The following is a 21,298-nucleotide window of genomic DNA, read 5'->3' as shown; positions in this document are numbered from 1 at the left end:
GCACTGCTACATCAGATGTAGCAATCTGATGTAGCAGAGCCGAGGGTGCACTAGAACCCCTGTGCAAACTCAGTTCACGCTAATAGAATGCATTGGCCAGCGCTGATTGGCCAATGCATTCTATTAGCCCGATGAAGTAGAGCTGAATGTGTGTGCTAAGCACACACATTCAGCTCTACTTCATCGGGCTAATAGAATGCATTGGCCAGCGCTGATTGGCCAGAGTACGGAACTCGACCAATCAGCGCTGGCTCTGCTGGAGGAGGCGGAGTCTAAGATCGCTCCACACCAGTCTCCATTCAGGTCCGACCTTAGACTCCGCCTCCTCCAGCAGAGCCAGCGCTGATTGGCCGAATTCCGTACTCTGGCCAATCAGCACTGGCTAATGCATTGTATTGGCGTGATGAAGCAGTGCTGAATGTGTGTGCTTAGCACACACATTCAGCTCTACTTCATCAGGCTAATAGAATGCATTGGCCAATCAGCGCTGGCCAATGCATTCTATTAGCTTGATGAAGCAGAGTGTGCACAAGGGTTCAAGCGCACCCTCGGCTCTGATGTAGCAGAGCCGAGGGTGCACAAGGGTTCAAGCGCAACCTCGGCTCTGATGTAGCAGAGCCGAGGCTGCACAAGGGTTCAAGCGCACCCTCGGCTCTGATGTAGCAGAGCCGAGGGTGCACAAGGGTTCAAGTGCACCCTCGGCTCTGCTACATCAGAGCCGAGGGTGCGCTTGAACCCTTGTGCAGCCTCGGCTCTGCTACATCAGAGCCGAGGGTGCGCTTGAACCCTTGTGCACACTCTGCTTCATCAAGCTAATAGAATGCATTGGCCAGCGCTGATTGGCCAATGCATTCTATTAGCCCGATGAAGTAGAGCTGAATGTGTGTGCTAAGCACACACATTCAGCACTGCTTCATCACGCCAATACAATGCATTAGCCAGTGCTGATTGGCCAGAGTACGGAATTCGGCCAATCAGCGCTGGCTCTGCTGGAGGAGGCGGAGTCTAAGGTCGGACCTGAATGGAGACTGGTGTGGAGCGATCTTAGACTCCGCCTCCTCCAGCAGAGCCAGCGCTGATTGGTCGAGTTCCGTACTCTGGCCAATCAGCGCTGGCCAATGCATCCCTATGGGAAAAAGTTTATCTCACAAAAATCACAATTACACACCCGATAGAGCCCCAAAAAGTTATTTTTAATAACATTCCCCCCTAAATAAAGGTTATCCCTAGCTATCCCTGCCTGTACAGCTATCCCTGTCTCATAGTCACAAAGTTCACATTCTCATATGACCCGGATTTGAAATCCACTATTCGTCTAAAATGGAGGTCACCTGATTTCGGCAGCCAATGACTTTTTCCAATTTTTTTCAATGCCCCCGGTGTCGTAGTTCCTGTCCCACCTCCCCTGCGCTGTTATTGGTGCAAAAAAGGCGCCAGGGAAGGTGGGAGGGGAATCGAATTTTGGCGCACTTTACCACGCGGTGTTCGATTCGATTCGAACATGGCGAACACCCTGATATCCGATCGAACATGTGTTCGATAGAACACTGTTCGCTCATCTCTAGTCTTATGGTCTGGTGCGTCTTATATTACAAAAAATACAGTACGTATTCAAGACAGTCCTTACCGTCCTGGAAAAGGGGCTTAATAAAAGACATGGAGCTTGGCCTGTCAATTAAAAACATCAATAGGCAAAAGACCAGGCCCTGGTGGCTTTTAGCATTCTAAAAACTGTAGTGTGAGGAACACTCCTTTCCTCTCAGTTTTGACTAGTATGTTCTGTGCTCCCACACCTCTGGCACTCAGATCTGTTATGGAGAAACTGTTGGTGGAAACCTGTGGCCCTAAGGAAAAATTCCTACGAATATGGCAACCTAGTTCCCCTGCCCTGTTCTTATCCCCCTTCAAACCCCCTTTTTCCTTTCTCTTTTTATTTCCTTTTCTTTTCTACCTCCCTCCAGCTCTATCATTATTACAGTGCATATCGCTTTCTCCTATCTTCCATTAAAGTTTAGCGGTTGTACTGTATTTGCTGTTGCTTTGCTTGGGACTTCGCCCTCCCTCTTTCATCATCACAGGGGCCTTGTTACCCCCAGTCTGAGGAATTTTCCATCTCATACATAGCTGTCTGTTAAGGCTGTTCCTGATTTAACTAGCCTCAGCCAGGATGGACATGCTGTGTATACAGTATGTTGCAACAGGAATCCATGTCTGAGGCTATTTCATTTTCTACCTATGAAGCTCTTGGCTATAGTAGAGTGGTGGGCAATGTTGTGCATGTTTGCTCCTCCCAGACCGTTTACCAGTGTATGTTCTTATAAACCTAAAAAATTCAATAAAGTTTGATTAAGTTTCTTTAGATGTGGGTATATTATATTGTGTGCTTATGTATTTGGTTTATTTATGTTTTTTTAAAGCAGATCTCTCATCTAAATATTCTTATATAAGAACCACATTTTCACAAGGACAGAACTGTTCTCTTATTAGCCAAGATTGCCCCCCAAATGTTATATCATTTGGCAAATTAGAGCCATAAAAGAGTACAGGCGAAACATCAAACTAGACTTTACATCTGCTTTTTGTTGTGTCTGGGCAATTTTTGAGCTGAATTCTCAAGTGAATTTCTTGGAAGGATAACTGGCTACCTCTTGTGCTTATTTAAGTAATTATTTAGCCCCTTTTTTATCTTCATTTCAGTCCTCAAAGATCCATTTGATAAAATGTCATAGAATTGTATTTAATTGATCCCTGTGGATTGTGAAATGTTGTTTATATTTTGAAGAATCATGTTACCTGTCTAATTTCTTCTAAATGTTATCTGTTATAATTTCTATTTGCCACTTTGGGAACATTTTAATTTTTGAATGTCTTTGAATATCATACGCTCATGATTAACACGTAAGATACTTGGTAGTGAGCCAGGATTAAGGCGCTTTTGATATTATGTTTAGAATACTGGTATTAATTCTTTCTTTAATTCTTTGATTATTTTATAGAAACACGCTGTATGGCGTTTGTAAATTATGTATAGAAGACTTCATTACACTTACAGTCACTATGCTTAAAAGTTTTATTTTATTTTATTTTTTTTAAATTTGTAATTAGAACATTATAATGTGTTATCTACTTTAGGGAGTAATTCTTTTTCTTTCTTTTTTTTAAACAATACTTTATTCCCAGCCCGAAAGTTTTTATCTAATTGCATGTTTACTGTTTTGATTAAATTTATAGCAAGTGAATCAAAATCCATGAGAAAAAGTATCCAGTGAGATGAACATCCACTTTACAAGGAAGATCCATTTTTGGTATATCGAGCGGGATAAGAGTTAGCCTGGCCACATCATATCATCAAAATTGCTGATGGTCAAACTACAATATTTTCTTCTCTTGCCATACACATGTGCATCTCTCTGGGTCAAGTATGGATGTGTTCTCAATAGGGGGGAGAGACTTATTCTGTAATCACAGTGGTATATGTGCAGTCTGGCAACTCACTAGCTCCTGGCCACATGCATTCTGTGAGTGTGAAGAGGAGTCACAGAGCCCTTGTGTGCAGTGCAAGTCCCAGGTTGACTGTTGCTCTAATTGCACAAATTAACGGGACAGTAGATTGCTTTGATGCTGTGAGTACAGGTCATAAAAATTTAGCATTACGGCAGTCTAAATGAGTCCTACCTGTATTTGTCAGAGCTGCAAGCATCACTTTAGCTAGTGCACCTAGATGATTTTTATTGGCTCCTAACTTTGAGATATCTTGTGATGTTTAGGAAAATTCAGACTTTTTAATATAGCTTTTCACATCCTCTCTAAATCATCTGACATTATCTCTTTTGTAGTTTGTAATCCTTACTAATCTTATGATTCTTCTAGGTCTGAAAGTTTCTTTTCTGTCCATAGTTTTCGTAACTTGTGTGTCAAGTATAAAGGGAGTATGTAAGCAGTTGATTTGTTGTAAACCTAATAAATTTGTTTTACATTTTATACACACCTATGGTACCAGAGTACCTTGTCAAGGTGATTCTACAGTTTCCAACTATGCCTCTACTGGGTAATTGGTTGGCTATGCAAATGAGCACAAGCACTAATCATCACAGGACCTAAAGAAGGTCACAGGTCCACATCCACCAAACGTTCTGGTTTTGTGTACATCCAATGTTGGGGACACTCCAGAAGCGACACTAGTACTGCTGTACCAGCTAAGGGCTTCATAACAGATTAAGGCATTAATTACTGTTATGGCAGACTAGCCTCAGCTGCGACTTCGTCTGCGTGTTGTTGGTGTTGATGATCCGCCTATATTCAGCAAATTGCTGCCGTCGATGGTTTGCCTGCTCCAGTGTTTTGGCAGCTCTCAAGTTGGCCTGCCGCTGAATTTGTTCCTCGCACCGTGCCTCTGATTGTACTAGCATCTCAGCAGCTCGCTAAGACGCCATATAATGAGCGTGTTGTTGGCATCGATGATCCGCCTGCTCCACTTGAGGAGAACTCTGTTGACTTCTGGCTACCTTCATGGCTCCCGGTTTTTTAATTTTGTGACAAATTCGTTTTCCTTTTTCTCGCAATGTTTAAAATTGGGAAACTGCCAATTTGAATTAAATGGGTTTTCCCATCTCAGTGCCTCAGCATTATGCCTAGAGGACACAGAACACTTATGCAGATCATATAATATGCAGATGCTTGGACAGAATGGACTCAGTGTTATCTGTGTGTTTACATAGAGAGATAACAGACCTCGCTTTATCAGCAATCTGCAATTAGCTAAGATAGTGCTGCCAGCAAGAGCAGTTTAATATAGCATATGAACATAAATTCATAACAGTTGTGAAGCCGTTTCATTTACCGGGATAAAAAGTAGCTTATGTGTTAATCCAGGTTACCAACTATCTATGTGCCAAGTTTCAACCAAATCCGTTCAGCCGTTTTTACATGATTGAGTAACAAACACACAAACTTTCACATTTATAATAGGATTATAATTATAATAATTATAATATTAGTAGGATTAGTAGGAAAGGATAGGATAGGATGTCAGGTATAAATATGGCACCCGCTTAGGAGCAAACCTATGCCTCCCTTAAACTATAACTACTTTTATAGGAAGAATATGTTTAATTCCTTTACTAAATTAGCTTGTAAAGCAATCAGTTTGGCTGAGTTTACACAGTGCTTTCATGCAGTTGTTAATTGATGTAATACTGTGCACATATTACTATGCATGTCAGCTGTGCATGAATGGCCATTATCTTGTAAGCCACATGTTTGTTTTTTTATATATATATTTTATTGCCAAATGTGAACACGAGTTATTACATTATATAATGGGGAGGGGGGTCATATCCGCACACTGTTGATGAGGAATGTGTGTTAGGAGAGCTCCAGGACCGTCAGGCCTTTAGCATTTCATATACCGTATTCCACAACCCTAAAAATGGTCAGGAAATCAAAAGGAAATCCTACTGCTGTTGGAGACGGGTTTATATCGCTCCCATCTGCCTGTTTTTCTTAAAATATTTTTTTTTTTATATCTCTCATCTGGAACTGAGCTATATTTGTAAAACATGGTACAGCGTAGGTTGTCTAGGTTCCTAAAGTTCACAGTGGGACTAACAGCCTTTCTTGCTTCTTTCACTTAGGAGCATGTGACTGAAGCTGGGCTTGTGGTGACAAAATCTAAACTTTACCAGTATGTGGACCACCATTGCCCTCATATACATACAGTGCCTACAAGTAGTATTCAACCCCCTGCAGATTTAGCAGGTTTACACATTCTGAATTAACTTGGCATTGTGACATTTGGACTGTAGATCAGCCTGGAAGTGTGAAATGCACTGCAGCAAAAAAGAATGTTATTTCTTTGTTTAATTTTTTTTTTTAAATTGTGAAAAGTTTATTCAGAGGGTCATTTATTATTCAACCCCTCAAACCACCAGAATTCTGTTTGGTTCCCCTAAAGTATTAAGAAGTAGTTCAGGCACAAAGAACAATGAGCTTCACATGTTTGGATTAATTATCTCTTTTTCCAGCCTTTTCTGACTATTTAAGACCCTCCCCAAACTTGTGAACAACACTCATACATGGTCAACATGGGAAAGACAAAGGAGCATTCCAAGGCCATCAGAGACAAGATCGTGGAGGGTCACAAGGCTGGCAAGGGGTACAAAACCCTTTCCAAGGAGTTGGGCCTACCTGTCTCCACTGTTGGGAGCATCATCCGGAAGTGGAAGGCTTATGGAACTTACTGTTAGCCTTCCACGGCCTGGACAGCCTTTGAAAGTTTCCTCCCGTGCCGAGGCCAGGCTTGTCCAAAGAGTCAAGGCTAACCCAAGGACAACAAGGAAGGAGCTCCGGGAAGATCTCATGGCAGTGGGGACATTGGTTTCAGTCAATACCATAAGTAACGTACTCCACCGCAATGGTCTCCGTTCCAGACGTGCCCGTAAGGTACCTTTACTTTCAAAGCGTCATGTCAAGGCTCGTCTACAGTTTGCTCATGATCACTTGGAGGACTCTGAGACAGACTGGTTCAAGGTTCTCTGGTCTGATGAGACCAAGATCGAGATCTTTGGTGCCAACCACACACGTGACGTTTGGAGACTGGATGGCACTGCATACGACCCCAAGAATACCATCCCTACAGTCAAGCATGGTGGTGGCAGCATCATGCTGTGGGGCTGCTTCTCAGCCAAGGGGCCTGGCCATCTGGTCCACATCCATGGGAAGATGGATAGCACGGCCTACCTGGAGATTTTGGCCAAGAACCTCCGCTCCTCCATCAAGGATCTTAAGGGCTAGTTCACACGTGAGTATAAGGGGATGTTTTTGACAGCGGATTTCGCGTCCTAAACCTCCCCTTATAATGGTGGTCTATGGAGAACGCCGGGCTTCTTTTCTCCGCTAGCGGCGGGCTGCTGCTAGCGGAGAAAAGAAGCGACATGCTCTTTCTTCAGGCGGAAGCTGCGCGGGCTGCGCCGCACGGCTTCCGCCCGGCTGCAGCACCCTCCATGTTGGCTCATTCATTTGAGCCGACAGCGGAGGTGAAAGCCGCGACCGCGATGGTCACGGCGGGCGGGTTTTGTCAAGAGAGAGAGACGCGGCTCGCCGCGTCTCTCTGTGTCAAAACCCGCGCGGGCAGTTCACGTGTGAACTGACCCTAAGATGGGTCGTCATTTCATCTTCCAACAAGACAATAACCCAAAGCACACAGCCAAGAAAACCAAGGCCTGGTTCAAGAGGGAAAAAATCAAGGTGTTGCAGTGGCCTAGTCAGTCTCCTGACCTTAACCCAATTGAAAACTTGTGGAAGGAGCTCAAGATTAAAGTCCACATGAGACACCCAAAGAACCTAGATAACTTGGAGAAGATCTGCATGGAGGAGTGGGCCAAGATAACTCCAGAGACCTGTGCCGGCCTGATCAGGTCTTATAAAAGACGATTATTAGCTGCAATTGCAAACAAGGGTTATTCCACAAAATATTTAACCTAGGGGTTGAATAATAATTGACCCACACTTTTATGCTTAAACGGGTTTTATTAAGGATTTTTCAAAAAAATAATACAACACAAGTAAAAAGAAGATAAGCAGAGCATCAATGACAAAACATAAAAATCAGTAGGCTGGGAGGCCAAAAAAGACCCCCCCGCACATAAACATCAAAAATAAAATAGCTCAACAAGGAGAAGAAAAGGGAATAAAGGAGGGACAAGAAACAAACAAACGAACACAAAACGAATACGGAGAGACCACAAACAGAACCAGAACGGAAAGCGGAGGAAAGGGAAAGCCAGAAAGAAAAGGGGGAAGAAAACAGGCGGCCATGTTACACTCAAGCAAAGGCAGTAGAAAAAGCAGAAGATTCCCGAAACATAATCCAAGGACGCCATCGAAGCTCAAACTTGGAATAAGCGGGAGAATCCTCCGCCACCAAGGCCTCCATCCTCTGTATAAGGAGGAGCTCCTGGAGGAACTCAAGCAGGGAGGGTGGAGTGGAGCTGCGCCAGTGCCTTGGAATAACGGTCCTGGCGGCCGTAAGAAAATGTCTCAGGAGGTCCTCCTTAATTGCCGACAGCTTGCCAGGGATGACTGACAGAAGTGCCAGCTGAGGAGAAACAGTCACAGAACGCCCACTGACCGTGGAAAACAATGAAAACACCGCGTCCCAGAAAGGTCGCAGAACATCACAATCCCACCAAATATGTAGCATAGTACCCCTAGCGGAACCACAGCGCCAACATAAGTCCGAAACTGCAGGGAAAATCCTATGAAGAAGCACTGGACACCTATACCACCGGGACAGAATCTTGAAATTTCTCTCCTGAGCACTACATGGTAGGGCCATCTTATGAGAAAGCAGGAAGGATCTGTCCCAATCCGCAGAAGACAGACCTACAGGAAGGTCAGAATTCCAGGCAGCAACATAGGAGGGGAGTCCCGCCGTGACATCCGAAAGGAGAACGTCATACAACAGCGAAAGAGCGCGAGGGGGGGAGGTCCGTCGCCCAACAAGGGATTCTAAAGCTAAGGCCGGAGGAGAGAGGTGAGAAGGAAGCGAGAACCGCGTCAAAAAGGACTGAAGTTGGGCATACTCCAACCACGAGAGGCGTAGGTCAGGGTGAGAGCTACACAACTGGGCAAAAGGAAGGAGCGGAGAATCACCCGCCACCTCCTGAAGACAAGTACGATTCTCTCTCTCCCAGCAGAGGAACCGATCCACTGAGCACCCAGGGGGAAACATAGGATTCTCAAAGAGGGGAGTCATAGGGCCCGGAACACGGGCCAAGCGACCAGAAGAGCAGACCAGATCCCACACCCTCAGGAAGTGCGAAGGGAGAACAAAGAGGCCAGGAGGTTTGGGACGAAAGTGCGGTGGAATCCATGGCCAAGAGGAGAGCGAAGATGATATCAGGTCAAATTCAATGGACACCCACTGCTTATCTTGGCGACGGAATTGCCAGTCAAACAGACGAAGCAAAACCGAGGCGCGATAATAAAGGCGCACATCCAGGAGGCCAACACCTCCCCTGGACTTACGCCTGACAAGAGTACTAAACCCAAGTCTGCTCCGAGAGGAGCCCCATACAAACTTCCCAAACAAGGATTGTACCCTAGCCAAAAAAGTGCGTGGGAGAGGGATGGGAAGGGCCTGAAACAAATACAAAAACCGGGGGAGGACATCCATTTTAAGGGCATGGATTCGGCTGAACCAAGAGGGGAGACGAGCGCCATAAGAGCGTAGGTCCGAAGCAATGGCATCCAGGAGTGGGAGGTAATTAAGTTGGAACAGGGAAGCAGGATCAGGGGGGATATGGATCCCCAAGTATTTGAAGGAGGAGGGTTGCCACCTAAAAGGGAAAGTCTGCGCCAGAAATTCAACCTCGGAAGGTGGAAGTGAGACATTAAGGGCCTCACTCTTAGATAGATTAACCTTGAAATTACTGAGGGCACCAAAACGGGAGAATTCACGCTGAATAGCTGGAAACGACACCCGCGGTTCGGAGACATAAAGCAGAAGGTCGTCAGCATATAACGCCGCTTTGACCACACGAGACCCCAGAGGTATACCGTGCACATCCGGACAGCGGCGCAACGCCACCGCCAGGTGCTCCATCACCAAAGCAAAGAGCAACGGCGAGAGGGGGCAACCCTGGCGGGTACCGTTACGAACAGAAAAAGGATCCGAAATCACTCCGTTCGCCCCTACACTCGCCGACGCATTCCCGTAGAGAGCCAGAATCTTGCCCAAAAATCCGGAACCAATACCGATCTGCACCAGGGTCTCCCGAAGAAACCCCCAATGGATGCGATCAAACGCCTTTTCGGCATCAATTGAAAGCAAGCAAAGAGGGACCCCAGAGGAGCGGGCAACGGAGATGGCAAGAACAGTTTTGCAAACATTATCCCGCGCCTCCCGACCCGGGATAAAGCCGACCTGATCACTGTGAACCAAAGCAGGCATGAAAGAGGAAAGGTGATTCGCCAACAACTTCGCATACAATTTTACGTCTATATTGATTAGGGAAATAGGCCGGTATCTCGCCAGGCACACAGGATCCTTACCAGGCTTAGGAATCACAGTGATCAGAGCCGACAAGGATTGCGTAGCAAACGGCGACGACTCCCCTACACTATTAAACACCCGCGCCAGATCCGGGGAAAGTAGAGAACTGAAGCATTTATAAAAACGAGCTGTGAACCCGTCTGGGCCCGGCGCCTTACCCGCGGGCGTCACCTGAATCGCCGCTGCGACTTCTTCCAACGAGAAGGGTGTCTCAAGGGCTTCCGCGTCAGAACTAAAAAGGGAGGGGAGGGCAGTCTCCGTGACATAACGACGGATCTTATCCCCGAGCGCCGACGGATCTAGGTCCGCGTAGTGACCGCGAATGTTATATAAGTTGGAATAAAACGAGCGGAATTCCGCGGCAATGTCAGTAGGATTATGAACCAAACCACCCGAACCCGTACGCAAGCGCGGAACGTACGCGGGGGAGTCACGCGGATGGAGACGACGAGCCAACGAACGACCACATTTATCAGCGAACTCGTAATAATGTTTTTTTAACGCGATCCCTGAAGTGTAAATATTTTCCGTCCAAAAGGGTACGGAGTTCCTCCCTCACATTGATAAGCTCCGTGAAGGTCGTACGGGAGCCAGTCTGTTTGTGTGACATCTCCAAATCGTGGATCCGCCCCAAAAGGGCAGCAACCCCAACAGCCCGCTCCTTCTTGAGACGAGCGCCATGCTGAATAAGGACCCCCCTCACTACGCACTTCATAGCCTCCCATTGCAACGGGAGGGAAGTAGGGTCATGGGTATGATCAAGCCAAAAGTTCCGGATAGCCTCCCCGACAGCCTCCCTACAGGAAATGTCGTTCAATAGGCCCTCGTTTAAGCGCCAGTTAAATGGACGACGCGACAAACCAGGGATGACCAGGGACAAATGAACCGGGGCATGATCCGACCAAAGGACCGAGTCGATACGAACTTCCGGTGACCAAGAGAGGGCATGGTGGCTGGTCAGGAAAAAGTCAATGCGACTATAAGAGTTATGGGCCGGGGAGTAATATGTATAATCCTTATCCTGAGGGTGTAGAATACGCCAGACATCTACCAATTGGGAGTTGTGAAGGGCAGACAACAAACGGCGCAATTGCGAGGGGGGGACGCGGGGGGGAGGAGTCAACGAGGGGGTCTAGGACAAAATTGAAATCACCACCTAGAACTACTACTCCCTCACTGAAGTCTGCCAATCTGCGGATAAGGGACCTACAGTATGCCAATTGACCCTGATTCGGAAGGTAACAGCCAGCCATGGTAAGAACCGTGCCTTCCGTGCGCAATTTCAAAAAGAGAAACCTACCCTCAGGGTCGATACAGGTGTCCAGAACCTCATGCTGCAAGGAACGGTGGATAGCAATCGAGACTCCCTTTGATTTAGCAACAGGGTTGACGCTGTGGAACCACTTAGGGAAGTAACGACTGCGAATGTCCGGGACGTGGTCCTTCTTAAAATGGGTTTCCTGCAAAACAAGGACATGTGAGCGCTGTTTATGCAACTGATACAAAATCTGATTACGTTTTTGAGGGACATTTAGACCCCTAGCATTGAGGGTGCAAAAGTTAACAGAGGACATGGCCAAGGGAGAAGGAAAGAGAGAGGGAAGGGACGAAACAACAGAGAGACAGACAGAGAACGATAAAGGAAAACAAGTAAAAGAGGGAAAAGAAAAGAGGAAACAACCAGACAAAAAAAAAAAAAAAAAAAAAAAACCAGAACAAAACACAGAGGACAAGAAAAAAGGAGAGACAAAACCAACTAAGTGGGGTGGAGAGAAAAACTCCACACAGAGAGGTGGGGAAACGGCAAAGAAAAAGATTGCCAAAGACCACGCACAAAGAAAGCGTGGAGACCCCGGTGGGAAACGGGCTTTTCCAAATATAGCAGCCGGTGCCCCATCCCGGGCCCCCAGGCGAAAACACCGAAACAATAAATCTTCTAACAGAGTATTAAATGCTGACCAACAAAATAGAACAACAAGAACATAACAATCGAAGGGAGCAAGCCACCCGAAGGAGCCAGCTGGTGGAGAGGATGGAAAGACCGCAGTGAGAGATAAGCATCACACATCCCTATCCCCCCAACACATATCACAGGAACGCAAAAGGAGTCCAATCCAAACAACTAGAGAAGTCCGTCCAAACAATCAGAGCCATCAGGTAGAAGTGCCAGGAGCAGCCTGAGACGGATTCGCCTCCACCGGGGAGCGGGTCTTGCGGCGCCTCCCGGAGCGCCTCTGAGGACGGGCAGGAGGGGCCGACAGGAGATCACCAGGGAACGGAGGCCAGGATAGGGCAGGAACAGACGGGAGGCCCAAGGCAGAGGCGAAATTGAAAAGTTCATCCGGATGAGACATGGAGACAACACGGCCGCCATGACGGACCTGTAGGCGGAAAGGGAAGCCCCATGTGTACGGCACTTGATGCTGGGTGAGAACCTCCAGAAGAGGCTTCAACGCTCTCCGTTTAGCAAGGGTGAGACGCGACAGGTCCGGAAGTAACTGGAGCTCAGAGTCCTGAAACAAAACCTTCGGGACCTCCCGAACTTTACGCATAATCGCCTCCTTCAACTGGTATCTGTGCACCCTGCAAATAACATCTCGGGGCCTATTGTCATCAGGAGGGCGCGCACCCAAGGAGCGGTGCGCGCGGTCAAGTTCCATGGGTGAGTCCAGGGCCCCCAAAATCGAATTGAAGATGGTGCGCAAGGTGGCGTCCAGGTGCTGAGACTCAACAGATTCAGGCAGTCCTCTCACCCTTATGTTATTACGTCGATTGCGATTCTCCAAGTCGTCCAGCATATCAGACAAGAACCGCAGCTGCCGAGTGTGAGAGGCAATGGTCGCCTCCTGGTTAGAAAGCTGGGAATCATGGGAGGCAGAGGACGCTTCGAGGGAATCCACTCTGGTCTCCAGTTGTTGTACAGAGGAACGGACCGCAGACAGCTCCGATTTGTAAGACTGCTCAAGTCGAATCACATATTCCTCCATATCAGACTTAGTGGGAACCGCCGCCAAATGAGCGCTAAGGCGACGTAGTTCAACCAGGGTATCAGAAACAGAAGCAGAGGAAATGTCAGTTCCAGAAGAATCAAAAGCAGCACAGAGACTTGGTCCACCAACCGCAGCAGCAGTAGGAGAGTCCAGGGGAACTGGCAAGGAGGTAGCAGCAGCCTGATGACCTTGGGGAGGCCGGGAGGGAGCAGCAGAGGGGGGGGGCGGACCCCGAGGGGGAGGCAGAAGATGGGGAAGAAAGTCCATGGGCTGCATGGACGGCACAGTCAGGAGCCAGGGGGCTCGGAGGCACAGACAGCACATTCAGCACATTCAGGGTCTCACGTACAGGGCATGAGGGGGACGTTGGGGCCATCCTAGGGGAAGAGGGCTCAGAGGAGTACCAGCCATGCCCACCCTCTCCCCAAGCAACAGACCCTGAGGAGGCATTCATGGGCTCCAGGGAGGGGGACATCAGTGGGGCAGCAGGAGAAGGCGGCAGGGACGGCCACTCACCATCCAACCCATGAGCAGGTAGTAGAGAGGGCGAGGCAGAGTCACAGCCTACCTGCCCATCATCCATCAGGCCGGAGGAGAGAAGGGGGGGGCCGCCGGAGGTATGCGTCGGCGGACGGACATCCCCGGCTTGCAGCTTGTCCGGACCGCCGGAGGAGGAAGAGCACGGCCGCGTGTCCTCAGGATCCCCAGCATTGCGGAGGGCAGCAGATGAGAGGCGCACGTCGCTGGAGGCAGCCGGAGAGAGCACCGCAGCTGCAGCAGGCCGGCCGCGTGGAGCGGCTACAGGAACAGGCGCCATCTTAGATCCGGCCGGAGCAGAGGAGTCCCCACAGCGCGGCACCCGGAGGAAGCGGGAGATAGAAGACGATCCAGAAGTCCCCGGAGGGGTTGAAGAGGACCGCTGAGAGGGCCTGTGGTTCTTCCCCATCACCGAGCAGGTAAGTTCAAATATGGTCAGCCGTATAGGGTGTTTCTACCAGGAGCCAGGGACGGAGCAGAGACAGCACACAACCTCACTCCGCCATGGCCAAGCCACGCCCCGACCCACACTTTTATGTTTAAAATTTATTAAAATTTAACTGAGCAACATAACTTTTTGGTTTGTAAGTTTTATGCATCTGTTAATAAATCCTGCTCTTGTTTGAAGTTTGAAGGCTCTAACTTATTTGCATCTTATCAAACCTGCTAAATCTGCAGGGGGTTGAATACTACTTGTAGGCACTGTAGATAGTGGTTACCCTTTGTTCTCTAAGACCACACTTCGTAGATACTAGGGTTAGGTTAAGTGCTTGCAACAAATTCTTACCAACAGGTCTTACGGATATACCCTTGAAAATACTACCTGACATTGTCCTTCTTTCCCTGTCTCAGAATCAGTGATCACCATAGACTCTGACAAATTTTCTTTAAGGCTGAGGCCCCACATTGCATAAAACGCACCCTCTTTTATTGCAGATTTTGCTGCAGTTTTTCGAGCCAAACCTAGGAGTGACTACAAAAGGAATGAGAAATGTATAGGAAGTTCTTATACTGGGTAAGCGACCATTTTTCTTGTGGGCGCGGGCATGCGTAGTCTGCTCTGCCCGAGGCCTACAAGTTTGACTGCCTGCGCCGGAAGAAGACGCATGAAGAGGACGTTCTTAAAGATGGAGGCGTCGCTGGAGAGTTCTCTCGCAGCATTGGGGGACGCCTCCAGTGCTGTTTGAGCACTGGGCCCGCCCTCAGTGCTGCGAGAGAACTCATTTGCATTCCGACGAAAACCGGGATTTCTACGGAACGACGGCACGGAGAAGACATCCAAAGGTAGGAGAAGAATAGCCTTTCTTAAGGCTATTCTTATGTGGTAGGCAGAAAAAAATGTGTTTTAATGATAGGATCCCTTTAATCACACAAATATTACCAGAAAATCAAAAGTTGTCTGAAAGCTTAGTTACACTTTAAGTCCTCATATTGCTCTGTGAACGGAAAAATAAAAAAGTTACTCGGGTTTGGAATGAGGCGAGTCAAAAATGGAAAATCTAAAAATGTCACCAGTGGGAAGGGGATAACGGTTGCAGAAATATATATACCGCTACTTACCTCTCTCCTGGATGTGAGATCCAGTGTAAGAAGGATTGAATACATATGTTGTACATATTACGACAAGATAAAAACAAAAAATACACATATGCAGACCTCTACCACCCAGGAACCAGTACTGTACCTCTCCAGACTTTCACTGTCTCAGTTTGAGCAGTTTACCTAGTGTGTCCACAGAGCAGGTAAGCTCCTAGAGAAATGTAAAATAATTACATGAAAAAAAAAGTGTTTTTGTGTTTTTTTTCCCCCTCTTTTTTAAACTTGTATCATGGTGTTATTCTGTGTTGCGAATACAATAAGAGATCCAGTTAGAAATTCCATTTAAACATCAGATTAAGATTGATTATCCTTGTGGATATTGCTATGCACACCTGCTCAAATACCTTTGTCCTTGACAAAATTAGTTTATGTTCATATGCGTCTTGCTGGAAGAAATCAGATTGACTATTGATGGATCATCACATGTGTATAATAGTGAAACATGAATTTTTTTTCTAAGGAAAGGTAGACAAATTGCCTTTAGTTTAACTAAGTTTGTCTTTTATTGTTTTTTATTTGTAGTTGGAGAGGCAGATCTTGATGCAGAATCAAATGCGAGAGAAACAGATGGCCATGCAGATTGCCTGGACGCGGGAATTTCTGAAATATTATGGGACGTTTTTCAGTTTAGCCGCACTCGGATTAACAGCGGGGTTTGTTATATTTTCAATATCTGGAATACGAAACCAAAATACTACCCTGTTTTAATGGGGTCATCCATAACTACATATTAATGCTTATGGCATCTTACAGAAATCACTGACCTGAGACCCTGAGAACTGATAAGAACCTGGAATTGTTTACATTGTTTCTACCAATAACTAATAACCTTCTACCCCCCTTCCTCCTAGAATCCTATCCCTATGTGCCCCTTTTCTTGTGTATAAATATGCATCCTTCAGAAATGTTTTTTAAATTTACTTGAGAAAGGCGCCTAGAGTTCCGAAACGTTGTAATCTGTCACCGTTATTAGTTAGTCATTAAAAAGGTATCAACTACTGAAGACTATCAAGTTTTTGGTTTTTTTTTTATATTACATATTAATGGCCAGTCAGTCCTTAGGATAGGTCATCAATAGGAGTTCCAGAAACAGCTGGCTCAGCATACTATGTACTGGACATGCCACACCATTGGAATTCAGCTCCCATTCAGGTCAATAGTAGGGATGAGTGAACCAATTCGAATAAAACCAAATTTGACTTGATTTTCCACGAGCTTTGTCACCCACAAAACACTATTACACTGTCTACCAATAAGTATTTGGATACCTGTGGTAGAATAGAAAACAACATTTATTCATATTCAATAGTTGGTAAAGCCTCCACAAACGGCAGTTACAGCCTCAACCCTCCGGGGCATGCTTTCCACAAGTCCTTGTATGACGGCTAGTAGTATTTTATTCCATTTGACTTGGAGAAGACAGGTAAGTTCTTTCACCGATTTTGGACGGCTGCAGTTTCGGGGGTCTGCTGACTCGGGGCACATTCTGACAATCACCGTTCACCTTCCACTTCGTAATCACATAGGCCACTGTCGATTTTGTGTAATTCAGTTCACTTGCTATGTCCCTTAAGGATCAACCATTTCTGTGGTACCCCACAATTACCCCTTTCTCGAAATCGGACAACTCTGCACTTCGTGGCATCTTGCATGCGGCTAATGCCAGTGCTGTATCCTACACGATACATCACGACTGCAGGTATCTTCATTTGCATTTGCATGGGTGTCCAAATACTTATTGGTAGACAGTGTATACTCTAGGGCCTCATTAGTTCCCATTGTGTAATAATACATTCCCCATGCCTCACCAGTCCTGGTCATCCTCATGGTATCCAACAGTCTCCCAACATCCTCTTCTGGCCTCTGGCTCAAGTAACACACTGTGGGGTCACCGCTGTGCCAGAATCACAGACACTAGGGTGTACAACCTCGGCCCAAAAGAGAATGCTAGGGGGAAGGGGGTGTCCCTAAGCGTAACGCAGATGTGAACCGGGCCTAACGTTGTTTTTTGTTCATTACTTAATTCCATATGCAGAGTTATTATAAATCTGTCTAAGAGGCATTTATATGTACAGTATATTTTACCTAATCTATTCTTGTATCTATAGTGTCTAACTATGACTATTTGTTCCTTTGTGCAGAGCAATAAAAAGAAAGAAGCCAGCATTATTTATTCCTATTATACCACTGGGATTTGTTTTCGCATACCAGTATGATATGGGATATGGAACCCTAGTTCATAGGATGAAAGGTACAATTGTATGATTACTTACTATATCTTAGAAGAACTTATTTGCCACTTGATTCTAAAGTTCCATTCACAGAATAACAACCAGCAGCTTTATCTGTACATCTTCACATTCAGTTAATTAGCTTACTGGCAATTGCTACCTACATGGCACCATGAAGTGACAAAAACTGCTCAAGTCTTTTACATCCATGTATAAATAAGATTCAATTTAAAGGCGTCATCTCAGATGAAAACCCTTTGTTTATATCCTAGTAGGGCATTCTGAGTCCTTCTCCCTTCTCCAATATGAGCCAGAATGGAGAATTTCTTTGTAAAAGTTGCTCCTATATCTTTCTTTAAAGGGGTTGTCCCATCACAAGGATCCTATCTATACTGCTAGCTTATGTGGATTTAAGACTTTTCCTAAATACATTGCTTCAGCAAAACTGCTTTGTTTGGCCGCTGAGATTTTTCACTTCATTATTTACACACTGTTTCCATAACCACAGACCTGGGGATGGTCTTATCTCTCCGCCCAGGAAAAGTGACATAGCTCTCTGCTCTCAGGAGAGAGGGGAAGCTGACTGCTCAGGAGCTTGTATTTCTGAGCTATTTATCCCCAGCTCTTCCAGTTATCAGTCAGCTAATTGAATTTTGCTGATAAGGGCTGAGACAGGAAGTCCATTAAACACAGACCTAAAAGTGAGTATATTGCAAGCTGACTCGTGGTCCTGTAGCATGTAAGTTTGGGATTCTCATCACCTAACAAATCCAGCTCTGCTATATCAGCTTCATATTGTGCATCTTCCAGTGATACTGTGCTAATTTATTTACAACCATCCCTCATTACTGACTGCAAACATGCACTGCTATGAAGAGAGATCACAGAGCTGGCTTTGTCTGTGAGATAACAAGTGAAATCCCGCCCACCAATTTACCGAGAAAACCAGGAACTAAACAGAACCTGCAAGGTGGTGAACAGGCGAGTTGGGAATACCCCTTTAATTGCCTAAGTTATTGATGTTATTTATACAGTGTCTATAAAGAATGTGCCATTGAGCTAAAATCCCAGTTAAAGGGGCTCTATTGTTGGAAAAAGTCATTTTTAACTAATCACATCCTTGCATAGCCTTTAAAAAGGCTATTTCACACATACCTTTTGTATGTAGCGTTTGAATAAGTCAATTTTTATTCATATGCTAATTAGTTTATTCGTGCCCTCGAAGTTGTGAGCCAGCTCCTCTCCCTGCTGTGTGTGAGAGCAGGGAGGAGGAGTCAGCAGCAGCCTGTACTGTATATACAGAAGACAGTTCACAAAGAGACTTCCTGGGCGCACAGAGATGCTAATTAGCATATGAATAAAAACAGACATATTCAAAATCTACTGAGGCAATTTACATACAAAAGATAGGTGTGGAACAGCCTTCCCAAAGGCTATGCAAAATGACTTTTTCCAATGATAGAAACCCTTTAAGTGTGAAGATTTATATAATTTGGGAGGTTCGGCTTGTGGTTTGCATGTGAAAGTAGCAAGTCCTACTGTGAAAATGTCCAAAATGAATTACTTTCGATATGGGTCTATATGCGTATGGTGCAAAACAAAGAACAACAAAGAAAATTTGAGTGTAACTTTACTTTTGTCTGGCACTAAAGCTGGTTGCCACTTACCTACCCCCTCCCCCAAGATCATTTCTGAAATAGGAAAAAGTGCACCTCATGTTCATAAAACTCTTAGTATGTTCTTTCTTAAAACACATCCAAGTTTATGTATTCTGTCCAGTATCGACAACTGACATCTCAGTGTTTAGTGCACTGTTACTTAAAGGGAAGATTATTTCTTATTACAGCGCAGTCACTGCGCTGAGGAAACATCATACTGGCATACAAGAGGGTCCCCCAGGCATCCTGATGTTTTGCAGAACAGAGTGAGGCAAATGGGTGGGAAGTCTCATTCCTCAGCTTCTCCTGTTGATGTTCTGACTCTGTTACATGCCGACTGTGCTCTACTCTGCAGACCTGCAGCACTCTGCAAGTAAGACAGTTGGAATAATGCATTGTAATAAAATGAATTTCCCCACAACCCTTTTAATGCTGTTTACTGTGTAATGGCTATATTATGGAAACAGGCTTCTATGCAACCAGAAATAATTCACAAGTAATTATTGAAATATACATGCAACAATACACATAGATGCAATGGAAATTGTGATGTAAATTTTTACAGACAAAGCCTCTACTTGCTACATTATGTATGTACAAGTAAGTGGATTTCTTGGAAATAAGAACACCTGTTTTGCTTTTAGCGCTCTGTAAAAGAGAATGACTCTCCTTTTAAAGCGTTACTTATATAATCATTATATACAATGATTTCATTTATTGAAATGTTTCTTTAAAATCACCAGCCTAAAAGTTATGATTATTTATAAGTTATGTATTAATATATCATTTATTTATACCCTACCCATGACAAACATTTGTTGCCTAACAGTATTTTTCTCATTAGGACAGTATTTCAGTTAATTGCTACAATAAAATTCAGCTCAGACCATGTTCACATTTGTAAAAGTCCTGCACGCATGACATATCTGGCCGCCACTTTCAGTTTTAAAACAATTGACACCCGTCGGGCTCCGTATGTAAGCGCTATTTTAGTTGTCCGTCTATCTGTTGTTCTGGTTTTCTGATGGACCAGAACAACGGAGAGCTGATGATAATGTGAATTTAGTGGCACTGTGCACTGATATTCTAATAGACTTGAAGAAGGGGTTGAAAAGTAGATATACACACAGCAGTCATTGTAACATGCAAGGGGTGGGGGGATTCATAAGACTGGCTTTATATACAATAGTCCTACTCAAATTCTGACTGGCGGAAGATATGCCTAACTTATTAAGAGCTGGTCTCTACATTCAGGCACACTCCCATGCTTCCTACCTAAACTGTTTTGACTTATGTACTACGCACATTTTCTCTAGAAATGTAAAGTTTATTGTGCTCCTATATTGTCTAGTTACTGTGATATTCATGTATTTTTGTTTTTGTTTTGTTTAGGCACTGCCGAAGATATTCTTGAAAAAGAGCATCACTTACTAGAAATGCCACAGGGTATACCAAGTTTTGAGCTGATTGAAAAAGCAAGAAAAGCTCAAAGAAAGTTCTTCATAGAAAAGTAGAATGAACATCTATTAATAACACCAATGGAAACTTAGGGCTCATTCACACGGAGTAAACGCCAGCTTATTCTGAACGTAAAACACGTTCAGAATAAGCGGCGTATAAAGCAGTTCCATTCATTTCTACGGGAGCCGGCATACGAGCGCTCCCCATAGAAATGAATGGGCTGCTTCTTTCACTACAAGCACTCCCATTGTAGTGAATGGGAAGCGCTGTGTGTACTGCTAGCTCTGCTCATGCCGAGCCGTACACGCCGGCACTTCTCATTCACTACAATGGGAGTGCTCGTAGTGAAAGAAGCAGCCCATTCATTTCTATGGAGAGCGCTCGTATGCCGGCTCCCATAGAAATGAATGGAACTGCTTTATACGCCGCTTATTCTGAACGTGTTTTACGTTCAGAATAAGCTGCCGTTTACGTAGTGTGAACTCACCCTTATAATGCATTAATAAGAAACCTAATATTCCGTCCAAGGCTACAGTCACCAGTTTCTACAAAAGATTGGTGACAAGATTCTGTGATATTGTACCACAGGCTTTCAAATAAAATGAAAAAACACAGGAAAATTTATTTTAGATCATTTTTTAATCAATAGGACATAAGAAATATCTGAGTAAATTCTCCATGTATATAACAGATAAACAGATAACATTTTACCCTAACTATCACAATTGTATACATTTTTGTGTGCGTCACAATAATAAATAAAATAGA

The 21,298-nt window shown here is 45.2% G+C and overlaps 1 protein-coding gene across 2 annotated transcripts in view; it reads left to right on the top strand.

Annotated features, from left to right (window-relative positions):
- Positions 1–20,709, top strand: part of PLGRKT (plasminogen receptor with a C-terminal lysine) — a 47,341-nt gene extending 26,632 nt beyond the window's left edge. For both annotated transcript variants that reach the window (XM_075279241.1, XM_075279234.1), the window contains exons 3-5: positions 15,703–15,833; positions 17,322–17,431; positions 20,462–20,709. In XM_075279241.1, the coding sequence (XP_075135342.1) occupies positions 15,703–15,833; positions 17,322–17,431; positions 20,462–20,583 (363 nt within the window). In that variant the 3' untranslated portion in view covers positions 20,584–20,709. The remainder of the gene's footprint in view (positions 1–15,702; positions 15,834–17,321; positions 17,432–20,461) is intronic.
- Positions 20,710–21,298: the final 589 nt, after the last annotated feature.

The sequence above is a fragment of the Leptodactylus fuscus genome, chromosome 1 (genome assembly GCF_031893055.1).
Source record: "Leptodactylus fuscus isolate aLepFus1 chromosome 1, aLepFus1.hap2, whole genome shotgun sequence".
In the NCBI taxonomy this organism is placed as follows: Eukaryota; Metazoa; Chordata; class Amphibia; order Anura; family Leptodactylidae; genus Leptodactylus; species Leptodactylus fuscus.
Note: the sequence above shows the minus strand (reverse complement) of the source record. Positions and strands in the feature narration are given on the sequence as shown.